General features: G+C 37.9%; 1 protein-coding gene and 1 pseudogene across 3 annotated transcripts in view; one reads left to right on the forward strand and one right to left on the reverse strand.

Annotated features, from left to right (window-relative positions):
- The window catches only part of KLF8 (KLF transcription factor 8), a 267,384-nt gene that overhangs the window by 225,496 nt on the left and 25,920 nt on the right, over positions 1 to 15,968 (reverse strand). The window contains exon 2 of one of the 3 annotated variants that reach the window (XM_077145461.1): positions 6,551 to 6,698. The exons of the other annotated variants lie outside the window; for them this stretch is intronic. Within the exon in view, the coding sequence (XP_077001576.1) occupies positions 6,551 to 6,593 (43 nt within the window). The 5' untranslated portion in view covers positions 6,594 to 6,698. The remainder of the gene's footprint in view (positions 1 to 6,550; positions 6,699 to 15,968) is intronic. 3 annotated transcript variants of the gene reach the window in all.
- On the forward strand, positions 10,356 to 10,766 carry LOC143670998 (large ribosomal subunit protein eL34 pseudogene; annotated as a pseudogene).

The following is a 15,968-nucleotide window of genomic DNA, read 5'->3' on the forward strand; positions in this document are numbered from 1 at the left end:
GTAGAGCTTAATGTAATGCCTGGATACATCCCAGAGTATATTAAGCAGATAATCAAAAAGTATTGGCAAAGTCCCTTGAGGGATGGGAGAAAAATCACAGAGCTTTTTATTAAACTTTACCACCGGGGAAACCCAGATACTGTGCCAAACATTAGAGATACCCAAATCAATAGGCCAAGCCCTTGATCTTGAGGCTTGCTCTTGTGAAGCTTATATATGTAGCAGAGAGGCTTACCCTACCTATAGGTATGCCTGACTCACCTCCAGAGACCCTTTTTTGGTGCTCAGATATTGCCTCTCTCTCTCTCTCTAAGCCCAACTCTGCAAGTAAAACCATTGCCCTCCCCAATACATGGGATATGACATCCAGGGGTTAAAGTCTCCCTGGATGTGTGGGAGATGACTCCCAGGGATGAATCCGCCCCTAGCATCATGGGATCAACAATGTCATCCTGACAAAAAAGGGGAAAAAGAAGTGTAACAAAGTATCAGTGGCAGAGAGAGTTCAAATAGAGTCAAGAGGCTTCAGTGGAGGTGACTCTTATGCAAGCTTCAATTAGACATTACTACCTATCATAACTTGCCAAACCCCAACCAAACCATTCCCTTAATCCTAAAGAACACCTAGGGCATTATATAAGATTCTACAAAGGTTCCATGTACTAGGGTAACTTTCCAGATGGGTCCCTGAACCAGGTAAGTCTTGAAATGCAGAGGGTCCAGCCTCTCCAGAACATCAACTAGTTCCATCCCCCATCCCATATTATTGACAGCCCCTTCTAACATGAAAAAGTAAGACTAGTTATTGCCCAAATACCCTTAAAGAGTGGGAGAAAGATCAAAGGTGATGGTGAAGTTATACAGAGAAGGTCGGGTGTAGCAAATGAGTATGAGTGCTGAATCACTATGCTGATATTTCTTTTAGACTCCAGTACCTCAGAGCAGCTAGAAGTAAAAAGCTATAATTGTGGAATTATAACCCATACCAAACTCTGAAATCTGTCCTAATGTTGCAATGTACTTTGAATTTGTTTTTATGTATATACGTTATTTAAAGAGAAAGAGAAGAATAACAGAGAAGATAGGGTTTAACAAATGCATATGACTGCTGAATCATTATATTGATATTTCTTTTTGGTCCCCAGTGTTTTGAAACAGCTAGAAGAAAAAACAAATAATCATGGAACTGTAAGCTATATGACACTTTAAAATCTGTTCTATAATTCCTCGTCAAAATGCACTTACAAATGTATTGGTTTTTTGGATATATACATTATATTTCACAATAAAAAATCACACACACAAAAAAGAAAATTTAGCTTTCAGGTAAAAAAAAGAAATAAAAACCTGCATTAAGGTAAAAAAAATAGCAGATTAAAAAATAGAAACAAACAAGATGGACTAGAACATGTGGGAATATATGACTGTTAAAATAAGAATATGTGCTTTTCTCTCTACAAAAGTAAGGATTCTGTGGCAAATTAAAAACAAAACAAATCATAGAAATGCTTTTCCAGCCCAGCTTTCAAGGGAATGCACAGGCAGATATTAATACAAGCAGTTCAAAAAGAATAGGACTTTGGAATAGGATTAAAGAGAATTTTAATTCTAAAAATAAATCCATGGTGTTATACTACATGCACAGTGAAAAGTAAATTAAAGCATGAATAACTATAAAAATGTGCTATCATAAATTGTAAGAAATGTTCCACACCAATGTAAAGTGTTAATAATAGGGTGCTATTTGGAATTTATGCATGATTGGTCTGTAAACCCACAAGTTCCCTAAGAAACAATAAAAAATAAATAAGAATAAAAATAAAATTAATACTAAAAAAATCTAGTGCAGCCACTTTGGACCGTGATTCAGGCTGAAAATATATATACCTTGTGACCTAGCAAATCCACTCCTGAGAATACACTGTAGGTAAGCATTCTTAACATGAAATTTATAGACCTTTAGGGATCTGTGGTCTTGAATGGGAAACAAATTACATTTTCATTTTCATTACCTGAAATATAACATTTCTTTTATGATTATAGGCAAAAAGTCAATTTTATTAGTATCTATGACTTTACACTAATAGAAATTTAGAAATTGCAAATATTTCCATGGCATAATAGTTACTAAAACTATCTTGAAATACTGTTTACATGCATGAGTACTTTCAAATTAGAGCGCCATTAGACCCACTAAAAGATCTTGTTATTTAATGAATTTTTTAAAAACCACACTATTCTACAGCAATTTTTAAAATATTTTGGTAAGTATATTTCTTCTTTTAAAATATTTTAATGAAAAACTGTTGTGAATTAAAATTAACATAGATATTCTGTATAACAATAACCATATAATGAAATAGAATGTAAAATTTGCATAAAATTTTTGAATTGATAAACTTTGAAAAATTCCTTCAAACATACATACTCATATGTTTAAAAAAATATGTAACTGTAATGACATATTCTTTTTTGGTTAAGGATGGCTTTTTTTCCTTGACCCCTGTGCTGGTGTGAAAATATTATGTATCCCAGAAAATCCATGTTTCAATCCTGATTCAATCTTGTGGAAGCAATGCTTCTTTTAATTCTAATTCAGTATTGTAGGGCAGAAACTTTAGATTAGATTATTTCCATGGAGACGTGCCTCACCCAATTGTGGGTGTGACCTTTGATTAGATGGAGATGTGACTCCACCTATTCCAGGTGTGTCTTGATTAGTTTACTGGAATTCTTTCAAAGAGGAAACATTTTTGAAGAGAGCCAGAGATGACAGAAATGACAGAGACAACAGAAATTTCAGAACAGAGCTGATGCAGATGCCCATACTTGGAGAAGACAGACACGGATGTCTGGAGATGCTTGGAGCCCAGCAGAAATGGCCATGAGATGTTAAGCAAGCCAGAACCTGGAGAGAGCCAAGGGAAGTAAGCCAAGAGATGAAAGCCAGCCCTGGAAAAGCAAAGTGAGGAATCCCCTCAGGAACAGAGACTGAAAGCAATGCAGCCCAGGAGCAAGGGACCAAGAGATGCCAGCCACGTGACTATTCAGCTGACAGAGGTGTTCCAGACCCATCAGCCTTTCTTGAGTGAAGGTAACCTCTTATTGATGCCTTAGTTTGGACAATTTTATACGTTTATAACTGTAAACTTGCAACTTATTAAATTTCCCTTTTAAAAGGCTATTCCAGCTCTGGTATATCACATTCCAACAGCTTGCAAACTAACATAGCCCCCTTTTACCCAAACACTACACACATAGTAAACCATCAATCTAGTATCTCCCTTTCTAAATTTTTTCTCCATGTTTATAGCATTCTTCACAATATTGGCAAAAAAATTGGTGAACAATAGACAAAGTCCCTGAACTATTGTGAGTTTACCTTCTACTGTTACACATATATAAACATATAATATTTAAAAATAGTTCTATTAGGCTGTTAACATATTAGATGGTTCTCTGAATCTTGATTTTCTCCCTTGATATTATCAAATCAACTTGTTTAGTTCTTATCCAACCTTTTTAAATGACTGTATTATACTTCAATATATCCCATAATTTGTTTGAACATGTCCTTGATAATAAGTATTTCAGACATTTACTATATTTTTTTCCAACAGAAACATCCTTACATATATGTCATTGTATCTTGGTGCTTTTATTTCTGTGGATTAGATTACTAAAAGGAAAAGTTCTGGGTCCAGATTACTAGAAGGACAAATTCTGGGTCAACGGAGATATATATATATATTTATATATTTATCCAGAATAAAAAGATCTGTTAAAATTGATGAAGGATGTGAGGCATGCAACTAGGTGAATATCCTCAGGACAGCATGTTGAATGAAATATCAGAAACAAAAAGAAAAACACTATCTTGACTCACTCACATGAACCAACCATAATACACAAACTCAGATAACTGAAATAGAGAACATAGGCCATCAGGTTTAAGCTCACTACAAAAGTTACCAGATTGTAAGCTCCCATAGCAGTCACATCCATTCTGGAATTGCAACTTTCATTTCCAAATTCTGAGATGCTGAGCTACCTGAATACAACATGGTCATTCCCTGGAAACTTGGGCATCCATATGACACCCAAACCTCAGAGCGAGAGCCTCAAAGCTATGAAAGTCAGCATTACCCCACACAGCAACCATTTAAAAAGTTGAAAAGATGATCCTACTTCAACCAGAGACATAAATGAAGCTGATATGGACAGGGCCAAGATAGATAAGAATACAGAGCAAAGGATGACATGGTCCATATTCCATAACTTCAACTTCTGTGTGAGACCAAAGGAAGAGATGCCACTTAGTGCAAAATCTATACTTTTGGTAGCATAACATCTAATTTAACTTGTATTTAATTTGAACACCACAACTACATGGAATCTTGAATAGGAAGCAAGATACTGCTGGTCTGTACAGGTCCTGATAGGTCCCAGAGTAACTTGAGCAGAGAACAAAAAAGTATCCACAAAGCCCCCTGGAGGGACTAGGGAGAAAAGAGTTGGAAAAACAAACTTCCCCGGTTGGGGAACTCCTGACACCCTCACAAGCGTTGGGACAACAAATTCAAAAGGCCGAGCCTTGATCCTGGGCCTCGCCTCCACGAAACTCACTCCTGGAAGGGAGAAGCCAAGTCCACCCATAATCATGCCCAAGAATCACCCTAAGAGAACCTCTGCTGCTGCTCAGATGCAGCCTCCATCTCCAAGCAGGTGAGCTCACCACCCAAACCCCTCAACGTGGGACATGACTTGGAGGGGTGCAAATCTCCCTGGCAATGTGAGACACAACTTCCAGGCATGAACCGGGACCTGGCATCACAGGTCTGAGAAAGCCTTTGACTAAAGGAGGGAAGACAGAAATGAGAAAAAATAAAGCTTCAGTGGCTGAGAGACTCCAGAGTTGAAAGGTGATCTGGAGACCATTCCCATGCATTACTTAGATATCCCTTTTCAGCTGACGGTGCACTGGAGTGGTCAGAGGGAAGCACCCGATACTGTTGAAGTGTACTCCAGCAGCCTAGATTCTAGAAGATGATTACACAACTATACAGCCTCTACAATGTGACCATGTGACCATGAAAAAAAATTGATGAAGGAGGGATATGAAGACAGAGTAGCATACTAAGGGGAAGTGAAAGAATTTTCAAGGAGGTTTACATGATCAGCTGTGTGTAGTGAGAAGTCTAGGGCAATTTCCTAATTATTTCTACGAGACAATTTACTTTTTTTTCTTTTTCCTTAGATTTCTGTAAGTTTACTAGGATCTGCCAATGCATATGCTTTCCCTGGTCAAATAAGCCAAAAGCCTGGTTAATTCTTTTTAAAATTTCAGTGCAGTAAAATTTTCTTTGATAGTTAGTATAATAGGTGCCCACCCTCCATAAATGCTGCTGCTCGTCAGATCTCAGGTTTGTAGGATCTGTCCTCCATGCTGCTTATCCTTTTCCATTTGCTTCCCATCTCTTTATCTTTGCCTTGTCCTTCAAGACATTTTTTCCTTTTGATTTTCTCAGATGCTAATCCAAGTCTCTGTTTCCTTTCTTTCAATTTATTAAATCTAATGAATTACACACAGTTCTTTCAATTAACCTACTGAATCTATTAAATTAAATATAGTTAAAAATTCAAATTTTGGACCCCAGAAAGGATTTTTGTTCTACATTTAAACTTCCTTACATGATCTAGTGTTTATTATTATTATTATTATTATTATTATTCTAATTGTCTGGTGTCTGCTGCCACAGCTGTTTCTTCTGCCTAATCTTCCTCTCTCTGGGTCAAAGTTCCTTAGGGGAGGTGTCATTTTTCTTTGTTGGCTCCTTGGTTCTTGTGTTCCTCTGCTGGGGACTGTCTCACAGATGTGAGAAGACCAAGCACTGCCATCCTCTGATCTAAGTCAAAAAAAGCAGAGAGTTTCTATCCTTTGCTGAGGGCCCTTGATAATGCTTCACCTTCTAGCTTCAGGAGCAGGAAAGGTTCAGCCCACATATTTGGTTGCCTCTTGGCCTTCCCAGGGTCAGGGGGGCTTAGAATTTAGGTTAAAATTCCCCCAGGTGACTCCCTGAGAGCCCAAAGTCACCCTTGCACCCAGCTCCCTACCAACCCCAGCAGATTTTGGCTCAGGAGAGGGGCAGAGAGATAAGAGTGGGAGAGGAAGATAATGTACATGGGGGGTGGCTTCCCAGAATCCAGCATGAACTCTGAGACAAAACATGATTTTGAATAAAAGTTCAAGCAATGGACAACTTCAGGAAATAACAGGTTTCTCGTGGTAGAAGTTATTCTTCTTCACTATTAGTAGTACTTTAGGAAAACATGAGACAAATCGAGCCACTGAAAACTGAAACAATGATCAGACACACTGAAAACAAGGGCTTGAAAACACAAATTGCCTTTTAAAGGAATTCTCAGAGCATGACTATTTGGTTCAACTGCATTGAGCTAGTCAGAGTAGTGTATGTGCTGGTAACTGCTAAAAAAAACAAGAGCCCAAGTCTCAGTGGCTGATTTTCATAAATGTTTAAGTCTCACTTACATAAAATCCAACTGGAGGTGGGGGGGGATGCTCCACATATCATTCAGGAATGAGGCTGACAACGCCTGCCATCTTCAACAGCTGAAGCCCAAGATCATTCAAGGAGCCAACATCCAGTCAGCAGATGTGAGGTAAGAGCACGTCTCTTCTGTGGGAGGTTTTCAAGGGACAGTCATCATCCGCAATGCCAAAGATTTTAGATCTCAAATCTTTGTATGATAGTTCCCCCTGGATAACCTTAAAATCCATGAACTATGTCAGTTCTTTCACCACTTTTCTCATCATGATAGTTTAGGGAGATGGACTTCGGCCCAGGCTCAGTGCTGAGCTGCTAAGTATAGTATATTTCAGTAAAACCCATTGCCATTTTAATATGATGTATTATATTTTGTGTATTTTAAAACATTTTTTCTGAGGAGATTCATAAAGTTCAACAAACCCCTCAAAATAATAATGGCATAAAAAGTTAAAGAATCTCTGATATAGTGATATTCTTGCACATGTATATGTGGAGAAATTTACACAATTTAAGCAGTAGCATTCTTTATGATTCTAAAAACTTGGAAAGAGTCTAACATCCATCAACAGGAAAGTAGATAAATATGTGGCATAGTCATAAGATCAAATGCCAAATGAATGAATCAGATTTATATATCTATGAACACTAGATTTCAAAAACCCCAATGTTGAATGAAAAAAAAAGGATGCAGAACAGTACATGCAAAAAGATATCATTTATGAAACTAAAAATATGCACACAAAACTATATTGTTTATAAATCTATATATAGAGATATATAAAAGTATAAAAATGGACTAAGTAAAGATATACACCAAATCTATAGTAGTGGTTTCCAGGGGGTTGTGAGGGTGTCAGGAGTGGTGAATGACAGATTGAACAACTAGTTATTTCCAGAATACTTTCACACTTTCTTACATATATTCCTTTGTCCATCCTGTTACTTCTCCCTGAAATACTTTTTTTTACAATTCTACCTGTCAAAAGCCCAAATCCAAATTAGCCAAACACAAAAGGATAAATACTGTTTGATTCCACTTTTATGACCAGCATAAAGGTATAATCAGAGGCTTATAATACAGAAGATAGGGGATTTAGAAATACATAGTAGCTAGAGTTGGGTGAACCGTTAGCTAATGAGGTTGAACTCCAATGTAAGGGAATAGATAGGACTGAAGGTGGTGGGTCTATAAGTAATATTACCATATTGAAGATTATCCAGATTGAAAGGGGTTGTATAGACCTACATGTCCCACTGATTACCACTAGAAATATGGAAGAACACTGCTACTGCATGCTATGAGCTATGTTCAAAAGGAAACCATCAGCAATACCACAGCAACAGCAGAGGTAAATACTGGGGTGAGGGACAAGAGTTAAGAGAAGGTTTAGATTTCCTATTTGGCGAGGGTGTGTTTATTGGTTTTCTTTCTCTTGTCAACAATGAAATGATCTAAAATTGAGAATGTTGATGGACTGTGGACTTTGGGCCTTCTACCTGATGCCCAATGAATGCAGGTGGCTGAAGGATGCACTGAAGGAGAAGTAGATTGGAGAACGATGGTGTATACTTATGAACAAAGGTTGTGCTGCTACAAAAAGGAACTAAGTCATGAGGTATGCAACGATGTGAATGAACATGTGGGGCATTTGGTGAGACAAAATAAACCAGAAACAAAAGAACAACAATCGTATGGCCACCTTTAGAAAATGCTTATAAGAAAACAGGGGCCTAGATTGAAAGTTTTTATAGTAAACACATTAAGTCCAGAGTAGTGACTATTATTTCTGGATTTTGAGAGGCTGTTTCATATATATACCCTGATATTTAGCGATAAGAACGAAGCTGAACAGGTTGGGTTTAAAGTAATTCAGAACATAGGAGTAAGAAAGACAGTGTCCATATTTTAGAACCTCACATGCTCTTTGAGATCAATGAAAGAAAGTTTTATCTGATCTGGAACTGAAATTTATTGGCTCATTTAACCTTCACAAGATAAATGCCATTTTTCCTTTCTACAATCCACTTCATCCCTCCTTTCTTCCTCTCTTTCCAATTTTTTTTCTCCCTCTGTCACTGTGAAAGAAACTGAGGTTGCATCCCCTCCATAGTTCAAAGGCATATAAAGGAAGAAGGCCCAGAATGAATTAAAGCTTGCAAAAAAAAAAAAACAATAAAAATAAAGGAAATGTTTGGGTTATATTCAGAGAAAGATGAGCAAAACATGAGGAGAATCACTACACAAGAGCAGTGATATAAAGCTGACGAATGACATAGGAAGAGTAGTTCTCATATTCCATTTTACTTATTTTCTTTTGTCATGGAGAATGATTTTCAGACTACAAACAATAAGTGGGGAAAAGGTTAAAACAAAGATTGTAAGGAACACAAACAGCTTCTGCAAAATAATAGTAAGAAAACACATAAATATGTGTAACAAGTTGTTAAAATTAGCCACCATGAGGAAGGGCAAAAAGAAAAGTGTGAGAAAATAGGCAATAGATGCAATTCAACCGTGTAGAAATGAGACCCTTGGGGCAGGCAATGGTGGCAAAGTGGCAGAGTTCTCGCCTGCCATGCTGGAGACTCAGGTTTGATTCCTGGTTCCTGCCTATGCAATAAAAAAAAAAGAGAGAACCATTTTGAAATCTGTTCTACAACTAATTGTTGTGCTGTGCTTTGAAATGAATTGCTTTCTTGTATATAAGTTATTTTTCACACAAAAGAAAAAAATTGGCTGTGATGATAAAGAATATATATTTATTCCTTCTAGTCTCCTATGTTCCGGAGCAGCTTGAAGGAAAAATCTCAGAGGATGGTATGGTAGCCCATGACAAACTCTGAGATCTATCCTGTAACTACTTGTTGACAAGTGCTTTGAAAACTATTGCTTTTTCCTCTCTTTGTATATACTTTATATTATACAATTAAAAAGTTTTAAATAAAAGAAAGAAATGAGATCTTTGGTCACCTGGTCAAGTACTTTTCCAATGATATCATAACATCATGCAATTACCTTGCTTAACCTATATGCTCATGGATTATCCTGTAATTGTTTCATATGTATTCTTGTTGTCCCAATAAACAGAAAAACATTTCATTTCCTCTGAAATCTCATTGAATTAAGAACAAATTAGATATGTGAAAAAAAAGAAGCTTTGTTAAATTAGACTGACAGCCTTATAGATTCTTCAAAGCCACGAGAGAGCAAGGGATTGAGACTAGTTATTGGGCTAAAGTGCAGTTTACAGGAATAGCACAGCAACTAAAAGCATCACATCTGTACTTGTCATCTTTGAATTCATTTAATTAAGTATTCAACACATATTTATTGGAAAGACCTAAATATGCATATTCAAGAACTACAACATACTCCCAACAGGATAAATCCAAATAGACCCACTCTAAGACACATACTAATCAGATGTCGAATGTGAAAGAGAAAAGAGAGAATTCTGAAAGTAATTCACCACATACAAGAGATGCAAAAGTAAGACTAAGTTCCCATTTCTCATCAGAAACCATGAAGACAGGAAGGCAGTGGTACGATATATTTAAGATTCTGAAACAGAAAAGTTGCCAGCCAAGAATTCTTTACACAGCAAAGATGTCCTTCAAAAATGAGGGAGAGTTTAACATTTTTACAAGAAAAGCAAATGCTGAGAGAATTTGTTAACAAGAGACCTGACCTGCAAGAAATACTAATGGACAAATGAGCAAAACATATGGATTAAAAATAAATAAATAATAGGGGGAACAATGTTAAAATAAATTTGGTAGATTGAAATGCTAGTGATCACTTTTTTTTTCCTCTTCCGGGGACGGTACCCTGAGGCATTCAAAGTGATCCAGCATTTGACGAACAGTCGTAGGCTGTCCTACAATACTGCTTCTAATAAAACTAGGCTGTCCCGGACCCCTGGTAATAGAATTGTTTAACTTGATACCAAAAAAGTTGGGAAAGCAACAAAATCTGCATGTGGTGTGTGCCCAGGCCGACTTCAGGGTGTTCGTGCTGTGAGGCCTAAGGTTCTTATGCAGTTATCTAAGACCAAAACACATGTCAGCAGAGCCTATGGTGGTTCCATGTGTGCTAAACGTGTCAGTGACAGGATCAAGCGTGCTTTCCTGATTGAGGAGCAGAAAATCGTTGTAAAAGTGTTGAAGGCACAAGCACAGAGTCAAAAAGCTAAATAAAAAAAATGAAGCTTTTTTTGAATAAAAATCAAAGACTTGTTTGTCTAAAAAAAAGAAAGAAAGAAATGCTAGTGATCAATGAAAGGGAGGGGTAAGGGGCATAGTATGTATGAATTTTTTTCTGTTTTCTTTTTATTTCTTTTTCTGAATTGATGCAAATGTTCTAAGAAATGATCATGATGATGAATATGCAACTATGTGATGAAAAGAAGGAATGTTCATATTGTATGTTGATTGGTTTTATTAATAAAAATTTTTAAAATTAAAAAAAATCAAAACAAAAAAAATTTCTATTTGCCTGAACTATATCTTTGAAACATTTTTCAGTAATAAGGATCCTTTGTGGATAGACTCTTTAAATTTTTGCTTGCCGGAAAATAATCTTTATTTTGCCCTCATTCTTTTTTTTTTACATAAACATTCATTTCTTGCTGACAGTTAGATTAACTGGATACTTTGCTTAAACGTTAGAAGGGTCATAGAGTGCAATTAAGATGTCACAGACTGAAGTACGGGTCTTAAGCACCAGTTCTCCCAGAAAGAACAGATTCAACTTCGACCATCAAGAGTCATCAAGATGGGTCTCTGAGACTGTTCTCCAGACTGTAGAGTGACTCTCCAGAGTCACCCCAGGCCCAGCAGAACTGCCCTAACCACAGGTCCTGAAGAAAAAAAGTCCTCTGGTTCCCTCCAGCAGGGGTTGGGGTTCGTTATTTATCTACACCCAACACAAAAACAGCAACTATTGTTTTGACTGCTGATTACACCTCCAGCTACAGTTTGGGTAGTTGCAATATCAGCAGGCTAAATAACATTTATGAGGATGGTGTTAAAAGTACCTTACATTGGGCGGGCCGCGGTGGCTCAGCGGGCAAAGTGGTTGCCTGCTATGCCGGAGGACCTCGGTTCGATTCCCAGCCCCAGCCCATGTAACAAAAACGGAGAAACAGAATACAATAAAACAAGAAAATGTTTCCCTTTCTTCCTTCCTTCCTTCCTTCTATCCTTCCTTCCCTCTCTCTGTCTTTCCTTTAAAAAAAAAAAAAAGTACCTTACATTTTTCTAAAACCTGTGCGATTATTAGTTTATTAGTATTATCCAGGACTCAGTGTTCAGCCTTTCTCCTGAAACCATACGTAAACAAATGCAAATGGAAAGAATCCAAAAGTCAAAATAATAAAACAAAATAGTACTCCATCCCCAAAGCATGTAAAATTACAAGAATGCTGTTTTAACACAACTGGCACTTGAAGAGAACAATAATCTGAAAAGCCAAAAAGTTGTCAAATTGTTCCCTAAACTGTTACAGGTAAAAGTGAATGAATTTGGGTTTTATAAAGAGAAACCAAACTCTAATAAATTGGATAACTGGTACTGAAAAAAAAAAAAAGAAATACTAAAGGGAGTCCTGTTGGCTGAAAAAATAAAGAGAACAAAGAGGTCTGGAGTAGGGTACAGAATTGAAAAGTACTAGTAAGCGCAACTTAAAAGATAAAAAAGAAAGAGAAAAATTAGATCTCTCTTTATTTAACAAATAAAAGCAAAAGAATAAGAGAACTCCCTTTACAGTAATATCTTTGAATGTTAATGGATTAAACTCCGGTAAGACATATATTGGTAGAATGGATTTAAAAATATGATCCATTTCAAGAGGGTGCAAAGGTAGTTCAGTGGTAGAATTCTTGCCTGCCATGTGGGAGACCCAGGTTTGGGTCCTTGTCCATGCACTCCCCCCCCCCCAAAAAAAACAAGCAAGCAAACAAACAAGCAAAAAACCAAACAAAAATTCAACAAATGATGCTGCAATAACAGGATACTCATATGGAAAAAGAACGAAATGTGACCCCCCGCCACACAGAATACAAAAAAAAAAAAAACATCCATTTATAGGCTGTTTACAAGAGACTTATTTTAGACCCAAAGATACAAATAGGTTAAAAGTGAAAGGCTGGACTTCCGGAGAAGATGGCGGCTTAGTAAGACGCGCGGATCTTAGTTTCTCCTCCAGGACAGCTACTAGGGGAGTAGAAACGATACAGAACAGCTCCCAAAGCCACGACAGAGATAAAAAAGACAGTGTACCCCATCTTGGAACGGCTGGCTGGCTGAGAGAACCGGCTCTGGTGAGATCGCCGAGGGGCGCGGGCTTCACCGGGTGGGGCGGCAAGCGGCCGGAATCACTCCCTTCCCCCTTCCCGGGCCAGCTGGGAGAATTGGACAGGCGGTCCCTTCAAACCGCGGTGGCTGGCGCCCACACCACGCGCGGCCCCCCAGACCAACTGAGAGAATTGGATTGGAAATCCCCAGGCCACGGAGAACGGTGACGGGGGGGGGGCCCTTCCAAACCTGTGACTCCCCGGGAACGTGCACTCTCCCGGGCGGGCCGCTGCGGCTGGCGCCCTCCCGTCACGCTTGGCGCCCCGGGCCGACTAGAAAATTCGGACGGGCGCTTTCCCAGACTGCGGCGGCCAGCGACCCTCCCCGCGTTTGGACCCCGGGCCGGCTGGCACTCTTCTAAGCCGCTTCGGCTAGCGAACCTCCCGGACGGCGAGAGTTTTCCAAAGTTAAAGGACCCACAGCACCTTTTACTGGTGGGACCCGCAGACAAACGTGTGCCACGAGCGCCACCTACTGGGCAGGATAAGAAAAACAGAACCCAGAGATTTCACAGAAAAATCTTCCAAACTTTTGGATCCAACACCCAGGGAAATCTGTCTAAATGCACAGATGCCAGCAGAAGATAACGGATCACGCTCAAAAAATTGAAAATATGGCCCAGTCAAAGGAACAAACCAATAGTTCAAATGAGATACAGGAGCTGAGACAACTAATGCTGAATATACAAACAGAAATGGAAAACCTCTTCAAAAACGAAATCAATAAATTGAGGGAGGACATGAAGAAGACATGGGCTGAACATAAAGAAGAAATAGAAAAACTGAAAAAACAAATCACAGAACTTATGGAAGTGAAGGACAAAGTAGAAAAGATGGAAAAAACAATGGATACCTACAATGATAGATTCAAAGAGACAGAAGATAGAATTAGTGATTTGGAGGATGGAACATCTGAAGTCCAAAAACAAACAGAAACTATCAGGAAAAGAATGGAAAAATTTGAACAGGGTATCAGGGAACTCAAGGACAATATGAAGCGCACAAATATACGTGTTGTGTGTGTCCCAGAAGGAGAAGAGAAGGGAAAAGGAGGAGAAAAACTAATGGAAGAAATTATCACTGAAAATTTCCCAACTCTTATGAAAGACCTAAAATTACGATCCAAGAAGTGCAGCGCACCCCAAAGAGGTTAGACCCAAATAGGCGTTCTCCAAGACACTTACTAGTTAGAATGTCAGAGGGCAAAGAGAAAGAGAGCATCTTGAAAGCAGCAAGAGAAAAACAATCCATCACATACAAGGGAAACCCAATAAGACTATGTGTAGATTTCTCAGCAGAAACCATGGAGGCTAGAAGACAGTGGGATGATATATTTAAATTACTAAAAGTGAAAAACTGCCAACCAAGACTCCTATATCCAGCAAAATTGTCCTTCAAAAATGAGGGAGAAATTAAAACATTCTCAGACAAAAAGTCACTGAGAGAATTTGTGACCAAGAGACCAGCTCTGCAAGAAATACTAAAGGGAGCACTAGAGTCAGAAACAAAAAGACAGAAGAGAGAGGTATGGAGAAGAGTGTAGAAAGAAGGAAAGTCAGATATGATATATATAATACAAAAGGCAAAATGGTAGAGGAAAATATTATCCAAACAGTAATAACACTTAATGTTAATGGACTGAATTCCACAATCAAAAGACACAGATTGGCAGAATGGATTAAAAAACAGGATCCTTCTATATGCTGTCTACAGGAAACACATCTTAGACCCAAAGATAAACATAGGTTGAAAGTGAAAGGTTGGGAAAAGATATTTCATGCAAATACCAGAAAAGAGCAGGAGTGGCTATACTAATATCCAACAAATTAGACTTCAAATGTAAAACAGTTAAAAGAGACAAAGAAGGACACTATCTATTAATAAAAGGAACAATTAAACAAGAAGACATAACAATCATAAATATTTACGCACTGAACCAGAATGCCCCAAAATATGTGAGGAATACACTGCAAACACTGAAAAGGGAAATAGACACAAATACCATAATAGTTGGAGACCTCAATTCCCCACTCTCATCAATGGACAGAACATCTAGACAGAGGATCAACAAAGAAATAGAGAATCTGAATATTACTATAAATGAGCTAGACTTAACAGACATTTATAGGACATTACATCCCACAACAGCAGGATACACCTTTTTCTCAAGTGCTCATGGATCATTCTCAAAGATAAACCATATGCTGGGTCACAAAGCAAGTCTTAACAAATTTAAAAAGATTGAAATCATACACAACACTTTCTCGGATCATAAAGGAATGAAGTTGGAAATCAATAATGGGCGGAGTGCCAGAAAATTCACAAATATGTGGAGGCTCAACAACACACTCTTAAACAACGAGTGGGTCAAAGAAGAAATTGCTAGAGAAATTAGTAAATACCTCGAGGCGAATGAAAATGAAAACACCACATATCAAAACTTATGGGATGCAGCAAAGGCAGTGCTAAGAGGGAAATTTATTGCCCTAAATGCCTATATCAGAAAAGAAGAAAAGGCAAAAATGCAGGAATTAGCTGTTCACTTGGAAGAACTGGAGAAAGAACAGCAAACTAATCCCAAAGCAAGCAAAAGGAAAGAAATAACAAAGATCAGAGCAGAAATAAATGAAATTGAAAACAATAGAGAAAATCAATAAGACCAGAAGTTGGTTCTATGAGAAAATCAATAAGATTGATGGGCCCTTAGCAAGATTGACAAAAAGAAGAAGAGAGAGGATGCAAATAAATAAGATCAGAAATGGAAGAGGAGACATAACTACTGACCTCACAGAAATAAAGGAGGTAATAACAGGATACTATGAACAACTTTACGCTAATAAATACAACAATTTAGATGAAATGGACGGGTTCCTGGAAAGACATGAACAACCAACTTTGACTCAAGAAGAAACAGATGACCTCAACAAACCAATCACAAGTAAAGAAATTGAATTAGTCATTCAAAAGCTTCCTAAAAAGAAAAGTCCAAGACCAGATGGCTTCACATGTGAATTCTACCAAACATTCCAGAAAGAATTAGTACCAA

This window comes from Tamandua tetradactyla, chromosome X (assembly GCF_023851605.1).
Source record: "Tamandua tetradactyla isolate mTamTet1 chromosome X, mTamTet1.pri, whole genome shotgun sequence".
NCBI classification, from domain to species: domain Eukaryota; kingdom Metazoa; phylum Chordata; class Mammalia; order Pilosa; family Myrmecophagidae; genus Tamandua; species Tamandua tetradactyla.